This window comes from Acomys minous, assembly GCF_964271855.1.
Source record: "Acomys minous genome assembly, chromosome: 10".
Lineage (NCBI taxonomy): Eukaryota > Metazoa > Chordata > Mammalia > Rodentia > Muridae > Acomys > Acomys minous.
In genome coordinates this window covers 35577053-35596000 of record NC_140491.1, presented here as the reverse complement: position 1 = coordinate 35596000, position 18948 = coordinate 35577053, and the positions used below count along the sequence as shown (strand labels likewise).

The 18948-nt window shown below is 51.9% G+C and overlaps 1 protein-coding gene and 1 long non-coding RNA gene across 4 annotated transcripts in view; one reads left to right on the top strand and one right to left on the bottom strand.

The window, feature by feature from the left end:
• The window catches only part of LIMK2 (LIM domain kinase 2), a 74528-nt gene extending 55934 nt beyond the window's left edge, over nucleotides 1–18594 (top strand). For 2 of the 3 annotated variants that reach the window (XM_084799274.1, XM_084799275.1), the window contains 13 exons: nucleotides 621–730; nucleotides 1315–1503; nucleotides 3174–3279; nucleotides 3612–3808; nucleotides 5754–5940; nucleotides 7379–7465; nucleotides 9358–9489; nucleotides 9700–9756; nucleotides 11884–11949; nucleotides 13053–13227; nucleotides 13817–13872; nucleotides 14542–14699; nucleotides 16994–18594. In XM_084799274.1, the coding sequence (XP_084655400.1) occupies nucleotides 621–730; nucleotides 1315–1503; nucleotides 3174–3279; nucleotides 3612–3808; nucleotides 5754–5940; nucleotides 7379–7465; nucleotides 9358–9489; nucleotides 9700–9756; nucleotides 11884–11949; nucleotides 13053–13227; nucleotides 13817–13872; nucleotides 14542–14699; nucleotides 16994–17138 (1665 nt within the window). In that variant the 3' untranslated portion in view covers nucleotides 17139–18594. Of the gene's footprint in view, nucleotides 1–620; nucleotides 731–1314; nucleotides 1504–2910; nucleotides 2994–3173; nucleotides 3280–3611; nucleotides 3809–5753; nucleotides 5941–7378; nucleotides 7466–9357; nucleotides 9490–9699; nucleotides 9757–11883; nucleotides 11950–13052; nucleotides 13228–13816; nucleotides 13873–14541; nucleotides 14700–16993 lie in introns of those variants that run through there. The other variant, XM_084799276.1, reaches the window with a different exon arrangement.
• LOC311607509 lies at nucleotides 9838–16987 on the bottom strand. Its single transcript, XR_014782618.1, has 2 exons — nucleotides 15985–16987; nucleotides 9838–10858 (listed from the first exon to the last, which is right to left on the bottom strand). It is a non-coding gene; the product is annotated as an uncharacterized lncRNA (long non-coding RNA).
• Nucleotides 18595–18948: the final 354 nt, after the last annotated feature.

Below are 18948 nucleotides of genomic sequence, written 5' to 3'. Positions count from 1 at the left end.
GCAGGCAGCCCATGACCAGAGCCAGTTTCTCCATGAGCCCAAAACACATGACAAATGGGCAGTATAGGGTCTGTTATACCCTCAAGGACTGTACATTACAGTGCGGGTGCAGCTGGGCAGACCACAGGAAACAATGCAGTGAGATGAAAGCCTAAAGGGCAGCGTGACAGGTTGAGGAGAGACGGTACCTAGGTCCTGACCAGAGAATCGGGAGGCAGGAGCCAGAATGGACTGGCAGTGAGAGGTTCTGCTGCCTATGGCTGCTTATGCTGCAGGATTCAAGCATAGGGCAGACCTGGGAGCCCTGTGCTGGAGGAATGGTGAACCTCTGTCGTCGGGCTGATGACTTTAGGGACATGTTCCTATGACTGAGGCCAACAGTTTTCTGTAGTGTCAGAAACAGCAGGAGACACCCACCTGTGGCTTCCGTGGAAACTCTAGGCCAGGGACTGAGAGACTGGATTTTAACTGGGATCTGCAGATCTGTCCTTGGAAAGAGTGGATTTTAGTGGTTGGCGCCTGCACATCCCTGACTTGGGAGGTCCCTACCCACCACTAACCCCGCCCACCCTAACAAAAGGGAGGACTCACTTCTTTGTGCTCTTTCCATCTGCTCACAGGTGGCTGGGGAGTTTAAATACCACCCAGAGTGCTTTGCCTGCATGAGTTGCAAGGTGATCATTGAGGATGGAGATGCGTATGCGCTGGTGCAGCACGCTACACTCTATTGGTAAGATGTGGGCCCGTGGGCCCTCCCCAGTAAGAGCAGCCAGGAAAGTGGGACAGGAGCGGTATGAGCTGGGTGAAGACAGTTGGGGTGGTACCTAGGAGGGCTGCGGAACAGCATCACTCTGCCCTCCGTCGTGACCTGTCCCAAGAATGACTTCACTCTTGTTCAGTCGTCATCTCAGAGGGAGAGAATGACTGAGAAATGCCCTCCTCTTAGGAGCAGCCTCACATTAAAGGACAGACCCTAGAGTTCCTCATCTCCCTATCCAACTGTCCTGGCTAACAAAAGAAGTTAGCTAGGGCCCAGGGAGCGGGAGGGAGTCTAGAACAAAGTCCTTACTGTGAGTTAGGCAGAGCAGGAACCCAGCCCATCTCACCTCCAGGCCAGGGTCCTTCCCAGCATTCTCTCTGCTGCTGTCCCAGCCTGCCACCCAAGCCCTAGAGCCCTCCTTCTGAACAGCCATCCAGACTCATAGCAGAGACTGGGGTTGTTGCTTCAAAGACACGTGATGCAGTGGTTGCTGGGGTCGGGGCTTCCAGGCAGGCCTGCAGGATCTCAGCATCCTTTGTACCCTCTGTTCCCAGTGGGAAGTGCCACAATGAGGTGGTGCTGGCACCCATGTTTGAAAGGCTGTCTACGGAGTCTGTCCAGGACCAGCTGCCCTACTCCGTCACGCTCATCTCCATGCCGGCCACCACCGAGTGCAGACGTGGTTTCTCCGTGTCCGTGGAAAGTGCCTCTTCTAACTATGCCACTACCGTGCAAGTGAAAGAGTAAGTGTTGCGAGCTTGGCAGCCGGGTTTATGGTCCTCACAGGGCTCACAAGGCACAGAGCTTCCTCTGGCCTCACCTTCACCTTTCTCTTAGCATTTCACGTTTCTTCTGCCCAAGTTGCTTCCTACCAGATACCTAAGGCTCTGCTTGATTGTTGTCTGTCTTCCCCATCTGTGATGGTTTGAATACGACTGACCCCCATAGGCTCATATATTTGAAGCTTAGGGGGTGGCATTAGGAGGTGTGGCCTTGTTGGAGGAAATGTGTCGCTGGGGCTGGGCTTTGAGGTTCCAGACGCTTAAGCCAGGCCCAGCGTCACTCTCTCCCTGCTGCCTACAGGTCCAGATGTAAAACTCTGAGTTACCTCTCTAGCACCATGTCTGCCTGTGTGCTGCCATGCTTCCCGCCATGACCATAGTGAACTAAACCTCTGAACTGTGAGCCAGCGCCGCTTAAATGTTGTTCCTTTATAAGAGTTGACGTGGGGCTGGAGAGTTGGCTCAATGGTTAAGAGCACTGTCTGCTCTTCCAAAGGTCCCGGGTTCAATTCCCAGCACCTACATGGCAGCTCACAACTGTCTGTAACCCCAAAATCTGACACCCTCACACCAATGCACATAAATAAAATTTAAAAAAAAAAGAGTTGACATGGTCATGGTATATCTTCACAGCTGTAGCAACCCTAAGACACCGCTCCAACATAAACTCCAGAAGAAACTGCCTAGTTCAGTACTGTGTGCAAGGGCCTGCCACCATTTATAGGAAGTTGCTGGCTCTTGTTTTATTGGTTGCATATATGAATTTGAGGATGCAAAATTAGGGTCTATGACCCCCAGAGAGAGAGAGTAAGATCTTGCCTTGTGTCTCATCTGAAGATCAGAGGAGAAACCATGACCGTGTAATACCGGGTTTCATTTCCCCCCCCCTGGGTCTGTGTTGACGCAGAGCATCATGGGAGAGAGGGAATGCGGCAAAGCTACTCACCCCTTTATGGCTGATGGGGAGAGAGACAGAGCTCTGTAAATACTGACTGTGAGGCTGGATCTTACAGTATAGGTGAGAGATTAGTAGGGTGAAGAAGTCAGGAGGCCATGAGATCTCTCCTGTAGCTTCATTAGATAAGAAGGGGAGGGAGACCAGATGTCACCAGGTGGTGTCGGCGGTTCTGTAGGGTGAGGTGGGAGAGGAGCCCCAGCGGCTGCTACTCATGACTTGGAGATCTAGTAGGTCTATTGAGGGCTTTAAGCAGCAAGGTAAGATAGCCAGATTGGCATTTGAGAGGATCAGTGGTGTGGAGGAGATTGGGTAGCAGAGAGAAAAGGCCCAGAGATTTAGAGCTCTTGGAGTGATCCAGGAGAGAGATGTTGGTAACTATGGTGATGGAGAGAAGGCAGGATTCTCAGAAGTGGGTGGGGGTTGGGGAAAAAGGGAGAGATCTGAGGGAACTCCAAATGGGGACCATGTCCAGGTTTCTGGTTTAGGTCAATAGGTGTGTGCCAGTGCCCTCCGTTGAGTGGGAGCATCCTGGGATAGGTACTAGGCTTTGGTGTAGGTGGCCTTTAGTGTGGTGGCCCCTGGGGGCCTGGGACTTGGTGAGCTTTCCCTGTACAAGTAGTCAAGTGAGATTTTAGAATGCCTTCATCCTGCCTTCACTTTTGTCCATCTTTAGGGTCAACCGGATGCACATCAGTCCCAACAACCGCAATGCCATCCACCCTGGGGACCGCATCCTAGAGATCAATGGGACCCCTGTGCGCACTCTCCGAGTAGAGGAGGTACCGTATGTGCTGAGTGCATGTGGGCCTCCTGGAAGACCTGGCTACGGCCTTTATTCTCTCCTACGCCAGCCAATCTTAGGACCAAGTCTGTGGCAAACAGTGACCTTCTGGGTCAGCCTAACAGATTTCTAGGGCAGTGAAGATGGACTGACAGGTGGGGAGGTAGTAGGATGCCAGACAGAGGGCACCAAATCACCTCTGTCAGCTAGAGGCCACCACTAGCCAAACTGAGCAGTGGCTGTACTGCGCTTAGACCGTGTGGGTTGGCGGTGGGTATCCTAGGGTAGCAGAGCTTGTGGAAACTAACCTTGCATTGCTGTTGGCCACAGGTAGAGGATGCGATTAACCAGACAAGCCAGACACTTCAGCTGCTGATTGAACATGACCCTGTCCCCCAGCGCCTGGACCAGTTGCGGCTAGATACCCGGCTTTCTCCCCACATTCAGAGTACTGGACACCCTCTCACGCTCAGCACCCTGGACACCAAGGAGAATCAGGAGGGGACACTAAGGAGACGCTCTCTGAGGTGCTGCTACTCTGTCTTGTTTCTTATCTATCTGTCAGAGTGTTGGCTTTAGGAAGCCATCAACATTGGGGACAGGATATGAGACCCGTATTGACCCAGCTACCCTGAGAAAGGCAGAGTTTCTGTGTAGACATGGAAACTAACTGTTTACCAGGTTTCCTTAGAAACCAGAGGGTCAGAAGCTTGGTGTGGTAGCACATTTCTGTCATCCTCACATGTGGAAGGCTGAGGCAGGAGGATCATGGGTTTCAGCTAGCTAGAGTTACATAGTGAGACTCTGTGTAAAAAAAAGAAAAAAGTTTTAAGACAGCATTGCCCTGATCCGAAATCTCAGCACTCGGAAGGCTGAGGCAGGAAGAGTTCCATGAGTTCAAAGCCAGGCTGGAGAGTGTAAATGCCATCTCAGAACCAAGAGGATCAGGCTGGGGATGTAGTCAGACCACTTTCTAAGCAAACAGAAAACCTGGGATCCCAAGTATCCATGCAGAAAGCCAGGCACGGCTGTAGACATTCCTGTAACCCTAGCACTGTGGGGAGTGGAGACTGCGATTAATGTACTTGTTGGCTGCCAGCCTAGTTCCAGGATCAGAGAGAGATCTCTCAAGGGAATAAGGTGGAAAGTGGAAAAGAACACCTGATGTCCTCCACTGGCTTCTGCATGTGTGCACTGGTGCATACACACACACACACACACACACACACACACACACACCTGTACATACATACTCAAACGTGTTCAGTTTCTCTCTCTCCGACATGTACACAAAACACACATCAAAACAGGTCAGACACTATCCATTAAACTCAAGCTAGACAAGAAAAGATAATGCCAAAAATCTTTAACATCCAACATGGAGGAAATGTGGGCCTCCTGGCCGGAAACAGAAGCAAGTAGGTCCAAGTAAGTACACCAAAAAATTGGTGAAGAAAGAGATGAATAAATGCCAAGCGGTGGTGGCACACATCTTAAATCTCAGAGACAGAGGGAGGTGGATCTCTTGAATGCAAGGTCAGCCTGGTGTACAGAGCAAGTCCAGGACAGCAGGGCTACACAGAGAAACCCTGTCTTAAAAAGGAGAGAGGGGATGGGATAAACAAGGAAAGGGGAGTTGCTGGGGTTGTCTGGGTTTGGTTTTTGTTGTTTTTGAGACAGGATCTTCCTGTGTAGCCCTGGCTGTCCTGGAACTCTATAGATGAGGTTAGCTTCAAACTCACAGAGATCTACCTGCCCCTCTGCCTCCTGAGTGCTGTGTTAAAGGCACTGCTGTGCCCAGGCAGACAGGCATATTAAGACTTGGGGGATAAGGCCGGGCAGTGGTGTGAAACATGCCTTTAATCCCAGCACTTGGGAGGCAGAGGCAGGCGGATCTCTGAGTTCGAGGCCAGCCTGGTCTATAGAGTGAGTCCAGGATAGCCAAGACTACACAGAGAGACCCCATCTCCAAAAACAAAACAAAACAAAAAAAAGTGAATGATGTAGGCAGGTACAAATTTATTCAAAATTGGATGTAAAATGCCATTTGCCCCTTTTGTGGGTGGAGCCTTCTGTCCCCGTATGACACCTTGAATGGAGCAGCCATGGGAGGTAGTGGGTTGCTGTCTGTAAGACTATTATGTCTGCAGTATCAGTAGCTGGTATATGAAGTCCTCAGTCCATCAACCCCCAGCCCGCCCCCTGCACTCCTGATGGAATCCAGGGCGGCACATGCTGGGCAGACACTTCACCGTTGAGATTCGCCTCTAGTCTCTGGGTTTCCCGTTTTGAACCTATTTCTACTATGATTAAGACTATCTGTAGCCCCCAAATAGCACATCCATCTGATCAAGAAACACCCCCCCCCAAGAGATGCCATCCAGACTACAAACGCTGGAATGACCAGGTCCACTGGAGCCTCCTGTGGTGCTGTGTTGCCTGGTCTCTAAAGACGGCCTCTCCTCTCCTCAGGCGCAGTAACAGCATCTCCAAGTCTCCTGGCCCCAGCTCGCCCAAGGAGCCCCTGCTCCTCAGCAGAGACATCAGCCGCTCGGAATCCCTTCGCTGCTCCAGCAGCTACTCACAGCAGATCTTCCGGCCCTGCGACCTGATCCATGGGGAGGTCCTAGGGAAGGGCTTCTTTGGGCAGGCCATTAAGGTGAGCACAGGCAGGCAGCAGGCGCCGCATTCCTGTGCTACCACCGCCTCCCCTTTACTTACCTTTTCTTTAAAAGTTCTATTGTGTGTGATGCTTGTGTGGGGCCAGAGGACACCGGAGGAGCCTGTTCGCTCCTTCTACCTTTACATGGTTCCGGGAATCCAACTCTGGTCATCAGGCTTGTATGGCAAGTTCTTTTAGCCTGCTGAGCCATCTCTCTAGCCTTTCACCTTCTTACGGCAAGTTCACCTTACAGTGCTACACTGCAACCCTGTAGGATACCCAGTCTTCCTTCCTGGCTGCGAGTGGTGGTGCCTGAGATGTCTGAGGTGCCCTTTCTAGCCTTACAGCCACCTAAGAGCAGCACAGCTGCTGTAGCGAGCGTGTGGCTGGGAAAACCCAGACTAGGATCCATGCCCTGGCCATCATGCCACCAGTCCTTGAGGGTGCGTTAGGTGCCCACAGGCCCCAGGGTGGGGCATGCTACAAGGTGAAGGCTCCTGCCACCCTGGCGAACTCAGGAACTAATCTTTCTCTCTTTCTCTCCTCTTCCTCTGCTGAGAGCTGGGAGGGGGGGTCAGGTAAGCAGAGTGTGTCAGCTTTCCAGACAGCGGGGCTGGAAGGCTCTCCTCTGACCCACCCAGCTCCCTGGTGCATGTCTGTGGCACTGACACCCTGTCCCCAGCCTCTGTTCACCCAGGGGGATTCACTCCTGTGCCAGATGAGCAGAGCCCTTGCTTGGCTTGGCAGTGCACCCTCCTGTCCGTCCCTGTCTCTTTTTTCTAGAGTCCTGGCTTTCCTTTATGCATGCCCAGCATTGTAGGGGAGAAGACACACTTCCTTCCTGAGGTCCCCTGCTATACCCTCTACACATGATCTCTCGGCAGACTGCCCTCCAAGGAGCAGGAGGACCCTGCAAAAATCTTCCCCCCTTTTTTCTTTTCTTTTCTTTTTTTTTTTTTAAACAAGAAATATTTATTATTTGAAGGTTTGTTTGCCAGCCCTTGACCCCCAGAGGACCTCTGTGGATGTTGTCTGGAGAAGGGGGCTCCTATACAGGGCACATAACTTTTTTTTTTTAATATTTATTTATTATTATGTATACAATGCTCTGCCTGCATGTGCACCTGCAGGCCAGAAGAGGGCATCAGATCACATCATAGATGGTTGTGAGCCACCGTGTGGTTGCTGGGAATTAAACTCAGGACCTCTGGAAGAGCAAGCCAGTGCTCTTAACTGCTGAGCCATCTCTCCAGCCCCTCCCCCCCTTTTCTTTCTTGTTTTCTTCCCTCTGGTGCTGGAGGCCAAGCCCAGGACCTCAAGCATGCCAGCCAGGTTCTCTGCTACTCACCTACTCCTTCAGCTCACAGGTTTTCACAAATCAGTTCTTCTGAACTGTTTCTGGTCTCTACACTGTTAACACTTTCCCTCCCTGTAGGTGACTCACAAAGCCACAGGCAAAGTGATGGTCATGAAGGAGTTAATTCGCTGTGACGAGGAAACCCAGAAGACTTTCCTGACTGAGGTAAGAAATGGGGTTGGACTTTCCATCAGACCTGTCCCCAGCTGCTCGGGGGCTGAAATGAGAGGGTCATGTGAGCCCAAGAGCAAACCCCGGCCTGATGTGGCGGCCTTGAGACCCTGTTCAAAAAAAGAAGGTGAAGTAGGGGTGTGGGAAGATTGCTGTTTCTGTTGCAAAAGGGAGAAACTTACAAATAAGTGTTTTCAAAGAAAACTTCTGGGGAGGCAGAGGCAGACAGATCTCTGTGAGTTTGAGGCCAGCCTGATCTACATACAAAGGGAGCAAGTTTCCAGGACAGCCAGGGCTACACAAAGTAACCCTGTCTCCAAAAACAAAACAAAACAAACAAAAACAGAAAGAAAACAGAGCTGCCAGACCTAATGGCCTAGTTCTGTCACTCCAGCTCTTCAGGAGGCTGTGGCCCGAGGATTCCTGCTCAAGGCCTGGGCAACATGATGAGGATGTCTCAAAATAGAGAAGGAAGGCGGGGAGGGGCTGGGGAGAGCATTTATGGCTCATTCAGAGGACCTGGGCTCTATTCTCAGCATCTACATAGTGGGCTCACACTTTTCCATAACTCCAGGTCTAGGGGATCTGATGCCCACACCGACCTTCTCCAGCACCAGGCACACACGAGGGCCACATAAATACATGGAGGCAGAACACGCGTGCACATAACATAATACATAAATAAGTAAATGTTGAGCTAGGGAATAACTCAGCATTAGAGTGCTAGCACACCAGGCCAGGAGAGAGGGGACAGAGAAAGATAGCAATGGGGGTGGAGTTGGGGGAGAAGGGGAAAGAGAAATTTAATTTTTAGCCACTATTTTATTTTTGTTACTAAAAAAAACCAAATTGGGGCTGTAGAGATGGCTCAGCGGTTAAGAGCACTGTCTATTCTTCTGGAGGTCCTGAGTTAAATTCCCAGCAACCACCTGGAGGCTCATAAACATCTGTAATGAGACCCAATGCCCTCTTCTGGTGTGCAGGCATAACACTGTATATGTAATAAATAAATCTTTTTTTTAATTGAAGGTTTATTTTGTCTCACTGTTTTATAGGCTTCTTATTTATTTATATTTATTTTATATGTGGGTGTTTTGTCTGCATGTGTATCTGCACACCAGAAGAGGGCATCAGATCCCATGGGACTAGAGTTATAGACAGTTGTGGGCTGTCATGTGGGTGCTGGGAATTGAACCCAGGACCTCTGGAAGGCCAACCAGTGCTCTGTAACTCTGAGTCACCTCCCCAGCCCTCAGCCATTCTTTTATAGCCTAAAGGGGGAGTCAGGTGTGATAATGTACATCTTTAATACCAGCACCCTTGGATCTCTGAGTTCAAGGCCAGCCTCAGCCTACATAGTGAGTTCCAAGCCAACCAAAGATATAAAGAAAAAGAGGTGGCTGGAGAGATGCTTCAGAGGTTAAGGGCACTGACTGCTCCTCCAGAGCTCCTGAGTTCAATTTCTAGCAACCGCACGGTGGCTCACAGCCATCTATAATGTGTTATGATGCCCTCTTCTGGCCTGCAGGTGTATGTGCAGCCAGAGCATTGTATGCCTAATAAATAAATCTTTTAAAAAAAGAAAAAAGAAAGAAAGTGACTGAGGGAAAGACTCCTTTAGAACACGTTATGATCAACCACCAAATACCCTGAAGCGTGGGACTCCAGGGAACAGATACCCTCTCCGCACCAGCCTTAGGTAGCGGTAGCTGGGGCATCAGTGGTCCAGGTGTCGCTTCCTACTCGGCACCACAGGCCTTTGTCTCACTCTTGGGCCCCTCACCTGGCTCCCTAGAGTACCTCCTAGAAAGGCAAGGCCCAGTGTGCAAAATCTGAGAGGCTGCCCTCATTTTTGTGACAGTCTTCTCTCTCCGCCCCTCCCCTAGGTGAAAGTGATGCGAAGCCTAGACCATCCTAATGTGCTCAAGTTCATCGGTGTTCTGTACAAGGACAAGAAGCTGAATCTGCTGACAGAGTACATTGAGGGGGGCACTCTGAAGGACTTTCTGCGAAGTGTGGTGAGCCCGTGACCCCATACAGAGCCTTGGCGGGTTATCAGAGGGACACCTGTGCCCGTTACCCTGGCACCTCGAGGGTTAGAGAAACCTTTTGTGCCGTCAAAGGGGCACACTGGGAGGGACTGGAAGGCTTCTGTGGGGCATTTGCTGGCCTATGGGGTCTAGGCTTACAGAAAGGACCTCTCTTAAGGACATTCTCCTACCCTGCAGGACCCGTTTCCCTGGCAACAGAAGGTCAGGTTTGCCAAAGGCATCTCCTCTGGAATGGTGAGTCCTCCCACCAGCCTTGCACATGGGTAGAGTGAGGCGAGAGGTGCAGGCTGCTCTGGAAGGCAGATCCCCATCGTGTGGGCTGGAACATCCGGCAGCTCTTTATTGAGTTTCTTTCAGTGCCGAGCAAAGTTGCTAGCTACTCTCTCAGCCAACAATTCTATTCTCAAAGAATTCCAAATCTCTCTCATGGCAAACAGGGCATGAACAAGGCAAACCGTAGCACAGGTGCTCTGTGACCTTGCTGACGTAGAGGTGCTCAGGTGCTGAGGGCCCTTGGAGTAAGCCCAGCACCTCACTACCTAGAAAATACGAGGAGGAGGAGGAAGGGGGGGGGGGAGGAGACGAGTTCTAGATGGACTCTGAAGAATGAGTCAGTAGTAAACTTTCTATTGACAAAGAGGCCCCAAGTTTTAGTAATGGCAGCAGCAAAGACTTGGGGAGAGAGAAGGGAGAGCACAGGTGTATTATGGGAATGAGCCCAGCCGTCCTCACAACTGACGTGCTAACCGAACGCTTCTGCACATCAGGCGCTGTGCAGAAGGTGTTTGTTCCTCCAGTAACCTTTGTTCTAGCTGAGAAGTGAGGGAGAAAGGGACAGGGCTGGGGTCCCGAGCTTGTCTGTGTGACCCCTACACCTGAGGGCTTATCAGTCGCGAACATGGAGGTTCACATAGTATCAGTGTGGAGACTGAAGGTAGCTAAGAGGCCACGTGTGTCAAGCTAAGGGTTCTAGACTTTATAGAGTGCCAGGGAGGCAAGGCCATTGTGACCAGGACTGAGCTTTCACCAAGGTGAGTGCAGGGTGGAGTTGAGGAGGCCTCAAGCAGGGACAGTCAGTAGAGGCCACAGAAGCAGCTCAGGTTTATGTAAATTAAGGTAATGGCAGTGGGGAGGCAGGGTGGGGTCCCAATGGCAGTGGGGGAACGGGTTGTAAGGAGGGCAGTCGGGGAGCCTCAGGGCCCCTAGAATGCTGATGTCACTTACCAAACATTGATGGCTGGGGCAGGTTTGGGAGAGCTGGAGATGTTGCCTGTGGAGACTGGTCTGTCAGCAGGACTTCCCAGGGTGTCTTGGGCAGGAGTTTGGGGCTGGTCACCTAGAAAGAGAAGGGACAACAGGTCCGCAGACAGTAGTGGCCAGCACAGGGAAAAGATGGCTTTGCAAATGGCTGCCCCTGTGGAGGCTAGAAGGGAAACCAAAACACACAAGGGGTCTCAGGAAAAGGGAGGGGGCATGGGGGAGGCATAGACAGCCTTTGAGAAGGAGGTTGGCAGGCAGCCAGGCCATGTGTTACAGCTATAGGAAGAACTCTGAGGCAGTGCATTAGGGGGGCTGGGGAAGGGGGCCATGTCACCTTCCACATCTACAGGGGAAGGAAAGAGAAAGAAAGCAGCGTCTAAGAGTGACAGGGAATGTCTGGCAAAAATAGAAATGGTTAGACAGGAAGAGGGAGGGGCTGAAGGACAGACAGGAGGAGGAGGAGGGAGTCTCAGGGGAGGTGAGTCAGGAGGTCGTTTCTTCCCCATCGCAGACAAGAGAGATTCAAAGTGGCTGAAGCCAGGAGGAGGAAGGGACAATGTGTTTGAGGGTGCTCTCCTCCTCCTCTTCCTCCTCCTCTTCCTCCTCCTCCTCCTCCTCCTCCTCCTCTTCTTCTTCTTCTTGGTTTGGTTTTTCGAGACAGGGTTTCTCTGTGTAGCCTTGGCTATCCTGGACTCGCTTTGTAGACCAGGCTGGCCTCAAACTCACAGCGCTTTGCCAGCCTCTGCCTCTCGAGTGCTGGGATTAAAGGCGTGCGCCACCACGCCCCACCCCGGCTGAGGGTGCTCATTTGAGAGTACCTCCATCTAAGTAAAAAGGATGGGGAACTCAGAGGCCGGTAGAATTGGAGACTGTAGGGGAAACCTAGGCAGGACCTGGCAGCTTTCTGTTGGTATTAGGACACCAGCTTGGCTTGGGGGTGGGGGTGGGGGTGGGAAGCTAACAGGCTTGGCCTGGAAGACGCTAGAGTGGCTGAGGTTTGGGGGAGGGGAAGCTGGACCAGCGTGGCCTAGGAGAATAGGTTCCTTGGCCCTCGTCCAGAACCTGCACTCACCAGCTCCATGATTCCCGCTTCTGTTGCAGGCGTATCTGCACTCCATGTGCATCATCCACCGAGACCTGAACTCACACAACTGTCTCATCAAGTTGGTACGTCCCACCATGCTGGCCTGAGCTGCCTGGGGCCATCCCTCTGCCTTCAGACCAGACACGCTACCTAGGGGCTTCTGTTTTAGGCTTTCCGCTATCTCAAGTCCCTGTGGCCCACCCCCATCTTCTGGAAGCTCTCAGGCACACAGGCAGGAACAACTTCACCTCCCTCCCCAGTAGCAGTCCTTGAAACCATTATTATTAGAAGGGATTAGCTCGGCCCTGTCTGGCAGGCAGAAGGCCCTGGGCTCAATCCCCTACACTGACTTAGTATGTGAGGGGTCTGGGTGGGGAGTGGAGCTGAATTCCTTGTCTGTAGAGCTTTTGCCTTCTAACAGGCCCCGGAAACAGGTGCTGATCCCATTTTACAACATCAATGCTGAAACACCCTGAGGCTGTAGGGTTTTAGGAGCCAGTCTGCGGCCAGCATTCCTCCCACAGCCCTCAGTTACAGTTGTTCCAATGCTGTGTGTCTCCTGCTGACTTCCCCCTGGGCCAACTTAAAGAATCTTTTTTTTTGGGGGGGGGGAGTTTCAAGACGGGGTTTCTCTGTGTAGTCTTGGCTGTCCTGGACTCACTTTGTAGACCAGGCTGGCCTCAAATTCACAGCGTTCCGCTTGCCTCTGCCTCCCAAGTGCTGGGATTCAAGGCGAGTGCTGGGATTAAAGGCATGCACCACCACTCCCGGCTTCCAACTTGAAAGAATATTAACCCTTTTCACATGACTACCCCCTAGCTCTCCCCAGTCCCCACACCGCCTTTGCCTGGCCTTTTCTCCTAACCTTTTCTCCTATTCTGGCAACCACAAGTCCTTTTGAAGAACAAGACAAAAGGCTGAAGACAAACAAGAAGTCCCGACCCGCAGTGCCGGCTCCCTTCTCAGGGCTGCTCCCGCTTTAGCTGGGCCTCTGCCTCAGGCACACGCCAGACTGAAAAGACCCACAGAGGCCCAGCCACTGGCCCTCAGAGCTCTCTGGTGCGACCCTCCTTTGCTGAGTAGCTTCACTCCCTTTGTCAGTGGTCTTTCTTGCCCATGTCCATGCCCCAGGGACAGGTTAAAGGATGCCCCCCCCCCACTCCTGACCTGGCCCTTGTCCTCGCAGGACAAGACTGTGGTGGTAGCGGACTTTGGACTGTCACGTCTTATAGTAGAAGAGAGGAAAAGGCCCCCAGTAGAGAAGGCGGCCACCAAGAAGCGCACCCTACGCAAGAGTGACCGCAAGAAGCGCTACACGGTGGTGGGAAACCCCTACTGGATGGCCCCCGAGATGCTGAACGGTGAGTCCCGAATCCCTGGAGCGTCCAGATTTTAAAAGTGGGTGCCACAAGCTGGGGAAGCCTGTGACACTCAGGGATAGGCTGTGGGTGATCTTTTAGCCTTGGCCAAGTGAGATCTCACAAACTCTTTTCCCCAAACCCAACTGAGAACCCAGCAGCATGCCATCCTGGGCGCCAGGTGGGCACTGACTAGCTTTTGTCTCCCAAGGGTTGGTAAGGGCTCAGGCAGCTCAGCCCCCTAGGGTTCTCCAGACTAAGAACTGAAGTGTGGTGCCCCCTGGTGGATGCTGGCCAACAGTCTTGGAAAGCAGTGGGTTGCCAGGCTCCAGTCAACTCATGGCCAGAGTCTGGAGGAGCCTGAACCTGGGTGCCAGTCTTTATGCCACGCTGTTGCATCCTGAGTAATGTGTTACCAGCTCCAAGGCAGGCCACCCAGGGCTGAAAAGATAGATTACCAAGCAATGCCCTCCTGGGCGCCTTTGGGGCTGTTCTAGTCCTTGTTCTTCGCTGTGGCTTGGCGTGATCCAAGACCCAGTATGGAGCCGGTAAAAGGCTTACCCTTACAGTCCGCTTTCCTCTCTCCCCCAAGGCAAGAGCTATGATGAGACAGTGGATGTCTTCTCTTTTGGGATTGTTCTCTGTGAGGTAAGCTAAAGGCTCAGACGCCCAAGCAGCCCTGCCTGCCTCGGTCTCAGCTTCTCTCCTACAGGTGAATAGTTTGCTACAAAAATCAATGGTCAGGCTGCAGCATAGCTCAGTCTCTCCCAAAGCACTTAGTCAAGTAGACACCTCAGAAAGCTTGTCGCTCCCACAAAGTTCTGAGGGAGAGGAGCGACAAACAGTGGTTAAAATAAAGTGGGTTTTTTGTTTTTGTTTTTGTTTTTGCGAAGTTGCTTCCTTCAGTAGATAGCAATAGGGTATCTGTCGTCTACAGAAAATTAAGCTGATACCGAAGGGTTTCAGACAGTGATCAAACCCGGCCGCTCTCCTTGCAGAGCCTTGATGTGGTAGAGGACATAGCCGCAGAGGGACACTGGCAGGGTAGCATAAGTGGAAGCTTCCAGCTCTCAGGTACCAGTTAACCAACACTGCTTCTGCTGCAGGGAGGTCTCTCTAACCCTCCTCAGTAACCAGCCTCCCGGTGGATAAAGAGAGCTCTAGATTAGCAAGATCAGGAGAGCTGGGGGCACAAGGCTGCCCTCTGGCTTAGGTGTTTGCTACCCCTGCTTATCCGTGTACAAGAGCATCCCTTTCTCCTGCCACGTGTCTGGGGCCTCTGTAGCCCTCCCTGGCCAACCATCTTCTTGCCTGCAGATCATTGGGCAGGTGTACGCTGATCCTGATTGCCTGCCCCGCACACTGGACTTCGGCCTCAACGTAAAGCTTTTCTGGGAGAAGTTTGTCCCGACAGACTGCCCCCCAGCCTTCTTCCCCTTGGCTGCTATCTGCTGCAAACTGGAGCCTGAGAGCAGGTTGGTGACTCATCCCGTACTCCCACCTCACACAGTTCGCTTTAGATCTGTCCCTGCCACAAGCAGTGACAAAAACCTCGAGCTCAGGACTGCTGAGTCCCCGGAGCCCCCCTGCCATGCCACATTGGGGAAAAGAGGTGGCACAGTAGCAAGGGAGCTGGACAAGATGGAGTCATGGATATTTTTAAAAAGGAGCCTTTAAAAAGAAAATCTGGAGCTGGAGAGATGGCTCAGTGGTTAAGAGCACTGTCTGCTCTTCCGAAGGACCCGGGTTCAGTTCCCAGCAACCACATGGCAGCTTACAACTGTCTGTAATTCCAGTTCCAATGGCTCTGACACCTTCACCCCGATGCACATAAAATAAAATTAAATAAATTATTTTTAAAAAGAAAAAGAAAATCTGAAGCCGGGCATGGGTGGCACACGCCTTTAATCACAGCACTCGGGAGGCAGAGACAGATGGATCGCTGTGAGTTCGAGGCCAGGCTGGTCTACAAAGTGAGTCCAGGACAGTCAAGGCTACACAGAGAAACCCTGTCTCAAAAAACCGAAAAAAAGAAAAAAAGAAAATCTAAGCTAGGCTTGCAATCCATGATGAGTGTCTGGAATGAATGGGTCGTGGGTGCAATGCTCGGCTCTGGGAGTGGACAGCAAAAGGAAACTAAGGGGCTGCTGGTGTGGCCAAGGGGCGGGGTTGCGCCTTTAGCAAGCATACATGAATAGATACTCCACTCGCCCACACGCCCTCAAAAAAAAAAAAACCCTAAAAATGGCTCAATTAGTACTGAACTTGGTTAGGATGCATGGCGCCTTGGGTTTGATCCCTGGCAATGTTTTAGAAACTGAGCGTGAAGTAAATACTTCTGATGCCAGGACTTGAGTCAGGAGGGAAGGGAATCAGAAGGTGTGCTGGCACATATCTTTAACCCTAGTGCTTAGGAGGCAGAGGCAGGTGGATCTCCGTGAGTTCAAGGCCAGGTCCATAGGGAGTTCCAGGACAGCCAGAGCTACGCTGAGACCCTGTCTTAAAAGGAACAAGTGAGGATATCACTTGCCCAGAATGCTCAAGGCTCTGGCTCCTGTCTGCAGAACCACAGAAGCAGCTGCACACCCCCACACACAGAGACCCTACCTGGGAAGGACCACGGGTCCTGGAGATAAAGCATCTAGCTTCGGATAATAAAAATGGACTTAGAAGCTGTCTTTGTCACTTTTCTGTCTCCATGACAAAACACCACGAGCAAGACAATTTATAAAAGAAAGCATTTAGCTGGGGCTTGCTTACAGTTTCAGAGGGTGAGTCTGTGACCTTCATGGTGAGGAAACATGGCGGCAGGCAGGCAGGCAGGCAGGCCTGGCACTGGAGCATTATCTATTCACAAGCAGGGTGTGGCATGGACTTCTGAAACCTCAAACCCCACCCCCAGTGACACACCTGCCCAAACGAGGCCACGCCTCCTTATCCTTCTCTAACAGTTCTATCACATGAGCTTATGGGGTCCTCAGAACCACCACAGGAGATAAAGGTGTAGCTTGGTGATAGAGCTCTTGCCTACCAGTGGACACGGCCTGGGGTCCTTCCACGTCTACCAATTTTGTGTTGGTATGCGTGTGATGGGGTCCTCACAATTTTTCTGTTTGCAAATTTGGTTTTTTTCCCCCCCTTGTTTTTTCAAGATAGTTTTATCTGTTCTGGACTGGATTTGTAAACCAGGCTGGCCTCGAACTCACAGAGATCTGCCTGCCTCTGCCTCTCTGAGTGCTGGGATTAAAGGCTTGCGCCACAGTACCCAGCTGCAGATTTGTCTTTGAGATACAATCTCATGTAGCCCAGGCTGGTTCTAATTAGATGTATAGTTGAAGGTGACCTTGAACTTCTGACCTTCTTGCTTCTGCCTCCTAAGTGCAAGGATGCCAGGTGCGCACCATCATGCCCAGTTAACGTTCTGAGAGTTGAACTCGGGCCTTTGTGGATGGTAGGCAAGCACCGCACCAACTGGGCCATATCACCAGCACCCAGGTTTTCTTTTAGTAAGCACAGAGGTCCAATTAATTGTTGCATTCACTCCTAGACATGAGCAAGCTTCTTTTCTCATTGAACTTTTTTTTGCCTTAAGCCATGACCCCTAGCCTAGCTACACTTCTCACAGTGTTGCCTTTTGTATTTACAGCAAGAGGTTAAAGGGTTGGCCTAAGGTGGTGGAACGAGGAACCAGGAAGTAGCCGAGAGCCAACCCTACATCCATCTCTCCCAAGCTCATGTTCTGTCTCCTCTTCATCCCTTTCCTTTGTAGACCGGCATTCTCAAAGCTGGAGGACTCCTTCGAGGCCCTCTCCCTGTACCTGGGAGAGCTGGCCATCCCACTGCCAGCAGAGCTCGAAGAACTGGACCACACTGTGAGCGTGGAATACGGCCTAAGCCGGGACTCGCCACCCTAGCCCTGGTCCATCCCCCTGCAGGGGGAAGGACATCCCACGGCCAGCACTGCCCCCTCTGCACCCTGTCCTCGCTGTGAGCAGGACCGCCTGGGCTTCCTGTGGACTGAGGGCTTAGCTAGAAGCAGAATAAGCCATCCCTACTACCTCCCCAGGAGGCACTTGGGTGCAGGGAAACAGTTCCCGCAGGCTTCGGGGGCCTAGTTACTGTCTGTAAATCCAACACTCGCCTGAAAGCTGTGAAGAAGATAAAAGAGCCTGGATTCTAGACCAAGAGTCTGTTACTAGGGACTGCTTGGGACCTTTGTTGCAGTGAGATTCTGGGAGGCTGTAGCTTTTCACTAACCAACAGGACCTGGGCCTGCTGGGCAGGATGACAGAATGAGCTGGCCTCCGGTCCAGCAAGGTGCAGGACTTGAAGTGGTAGTGTGCGGAATGGGAACTGGGAGCCTTCAAAACGTGTGAAATGACAGTGGCGATTTCTCCTCCCACCCCAGGCCATGCCCGTTGGAGCAGGTTTTGAAGAGGCTCTTACTATGTAGTGAAACCGACAGGATCCAGAAAAAGGACTGGTTTCTGCTCACCAGCCCAGGGACCGCATCAGTGTGGGGAGTTTTCATTTCAGCATCCCTCCTGTCTCAACAAGCAGTCACTCACAAAAGCACCAAAGCAGCTGGGGCTGGAGACAAAGAGGCCCCTTGACCTCTAAAAAGCCCCATATCCTGGCTGGTGGGCTCAGTCAAACGCTCAAAGCATTGCTTAACACTAGATGGGTTCTGGGGGCCAGTGTGGTTTGTCTGAGACTTAGGGTCTAAGCAGGGGAAGGGGAGCCCAATCAATCCTGGCACCCCTGTGGCAGCCAGGCAGCCACTTGGGACAGGAACTGGCGGCTGCTGAGATAGGAAGAGAGCTCCCTGAGCTGGGCCCTGTAGATTCTACCTCGCTTGTTGCTGGTCCAGCTTACTTCCTGAGCCACACTCCAGGGCCATGGGCATTGGAAACCCTCGGGGCACCTTCCACCCCTGGCTGCCAGGCGTCCAGGGACTTTCCAGCTCACCGAGGTTTGCCATCTCCTAAGTGCGAGCCCACACCATATTTAACAAATCGGGAGTGGGTCTGGTTATAAATACAGTGAGTGTTGGGTTGTACTGGGGGGGGGGGGCAATCCGGGAGAGTGGTTGCTGTTATTAGCTTTTTATCTATGGGGTGATATGTGAAATATTTTGTACATAGACAAGATGAATCGTGGGGTGGGAAGTCTTTGGCCACTTTACTTGCTGTGTAGATTGTACTTGTGTGTGGAGTTTGCATACTTGCTGTACGGGGAGTCCTGAACTCGAAGCAGCAGCATGGTTCAGCATCCTATGGCTGGACATGCGTGGCTGTCCCCAGCAAGTGTGGGAGTGGTGGGCCTGTGCTGGGCCATGAAGCCAACTGAATAAATTAAGCAGTTAACATAGTGATGACACTGAGAGTGGAGAAGTGACTTAGGACCTGATTTAAACATGGAGGAGGAAGAGCGGGACAGATGATTACCATTCTGGCAGAGGACCAGGGTCTGCTTCCCAGCACCCACACGGTATAGCGCTCACCCGCCTGTAACTCCAGTGTCCAGGATTTCTCATACCTCTTCTCGCCTTGTGGGCTCCCAACACATGCAGTACACACATGCTCTCAGGCACATACACCTTTACATACAATCTAAATTTTTTAAAAGAAACATGGTCTGCTGGCCACCTTCGGGCCCAAACTACATAACTGGTCACGTCAGGGAAGTCTCGGTCTCAATCTGATCCCCTCCCCCTGACAGCAA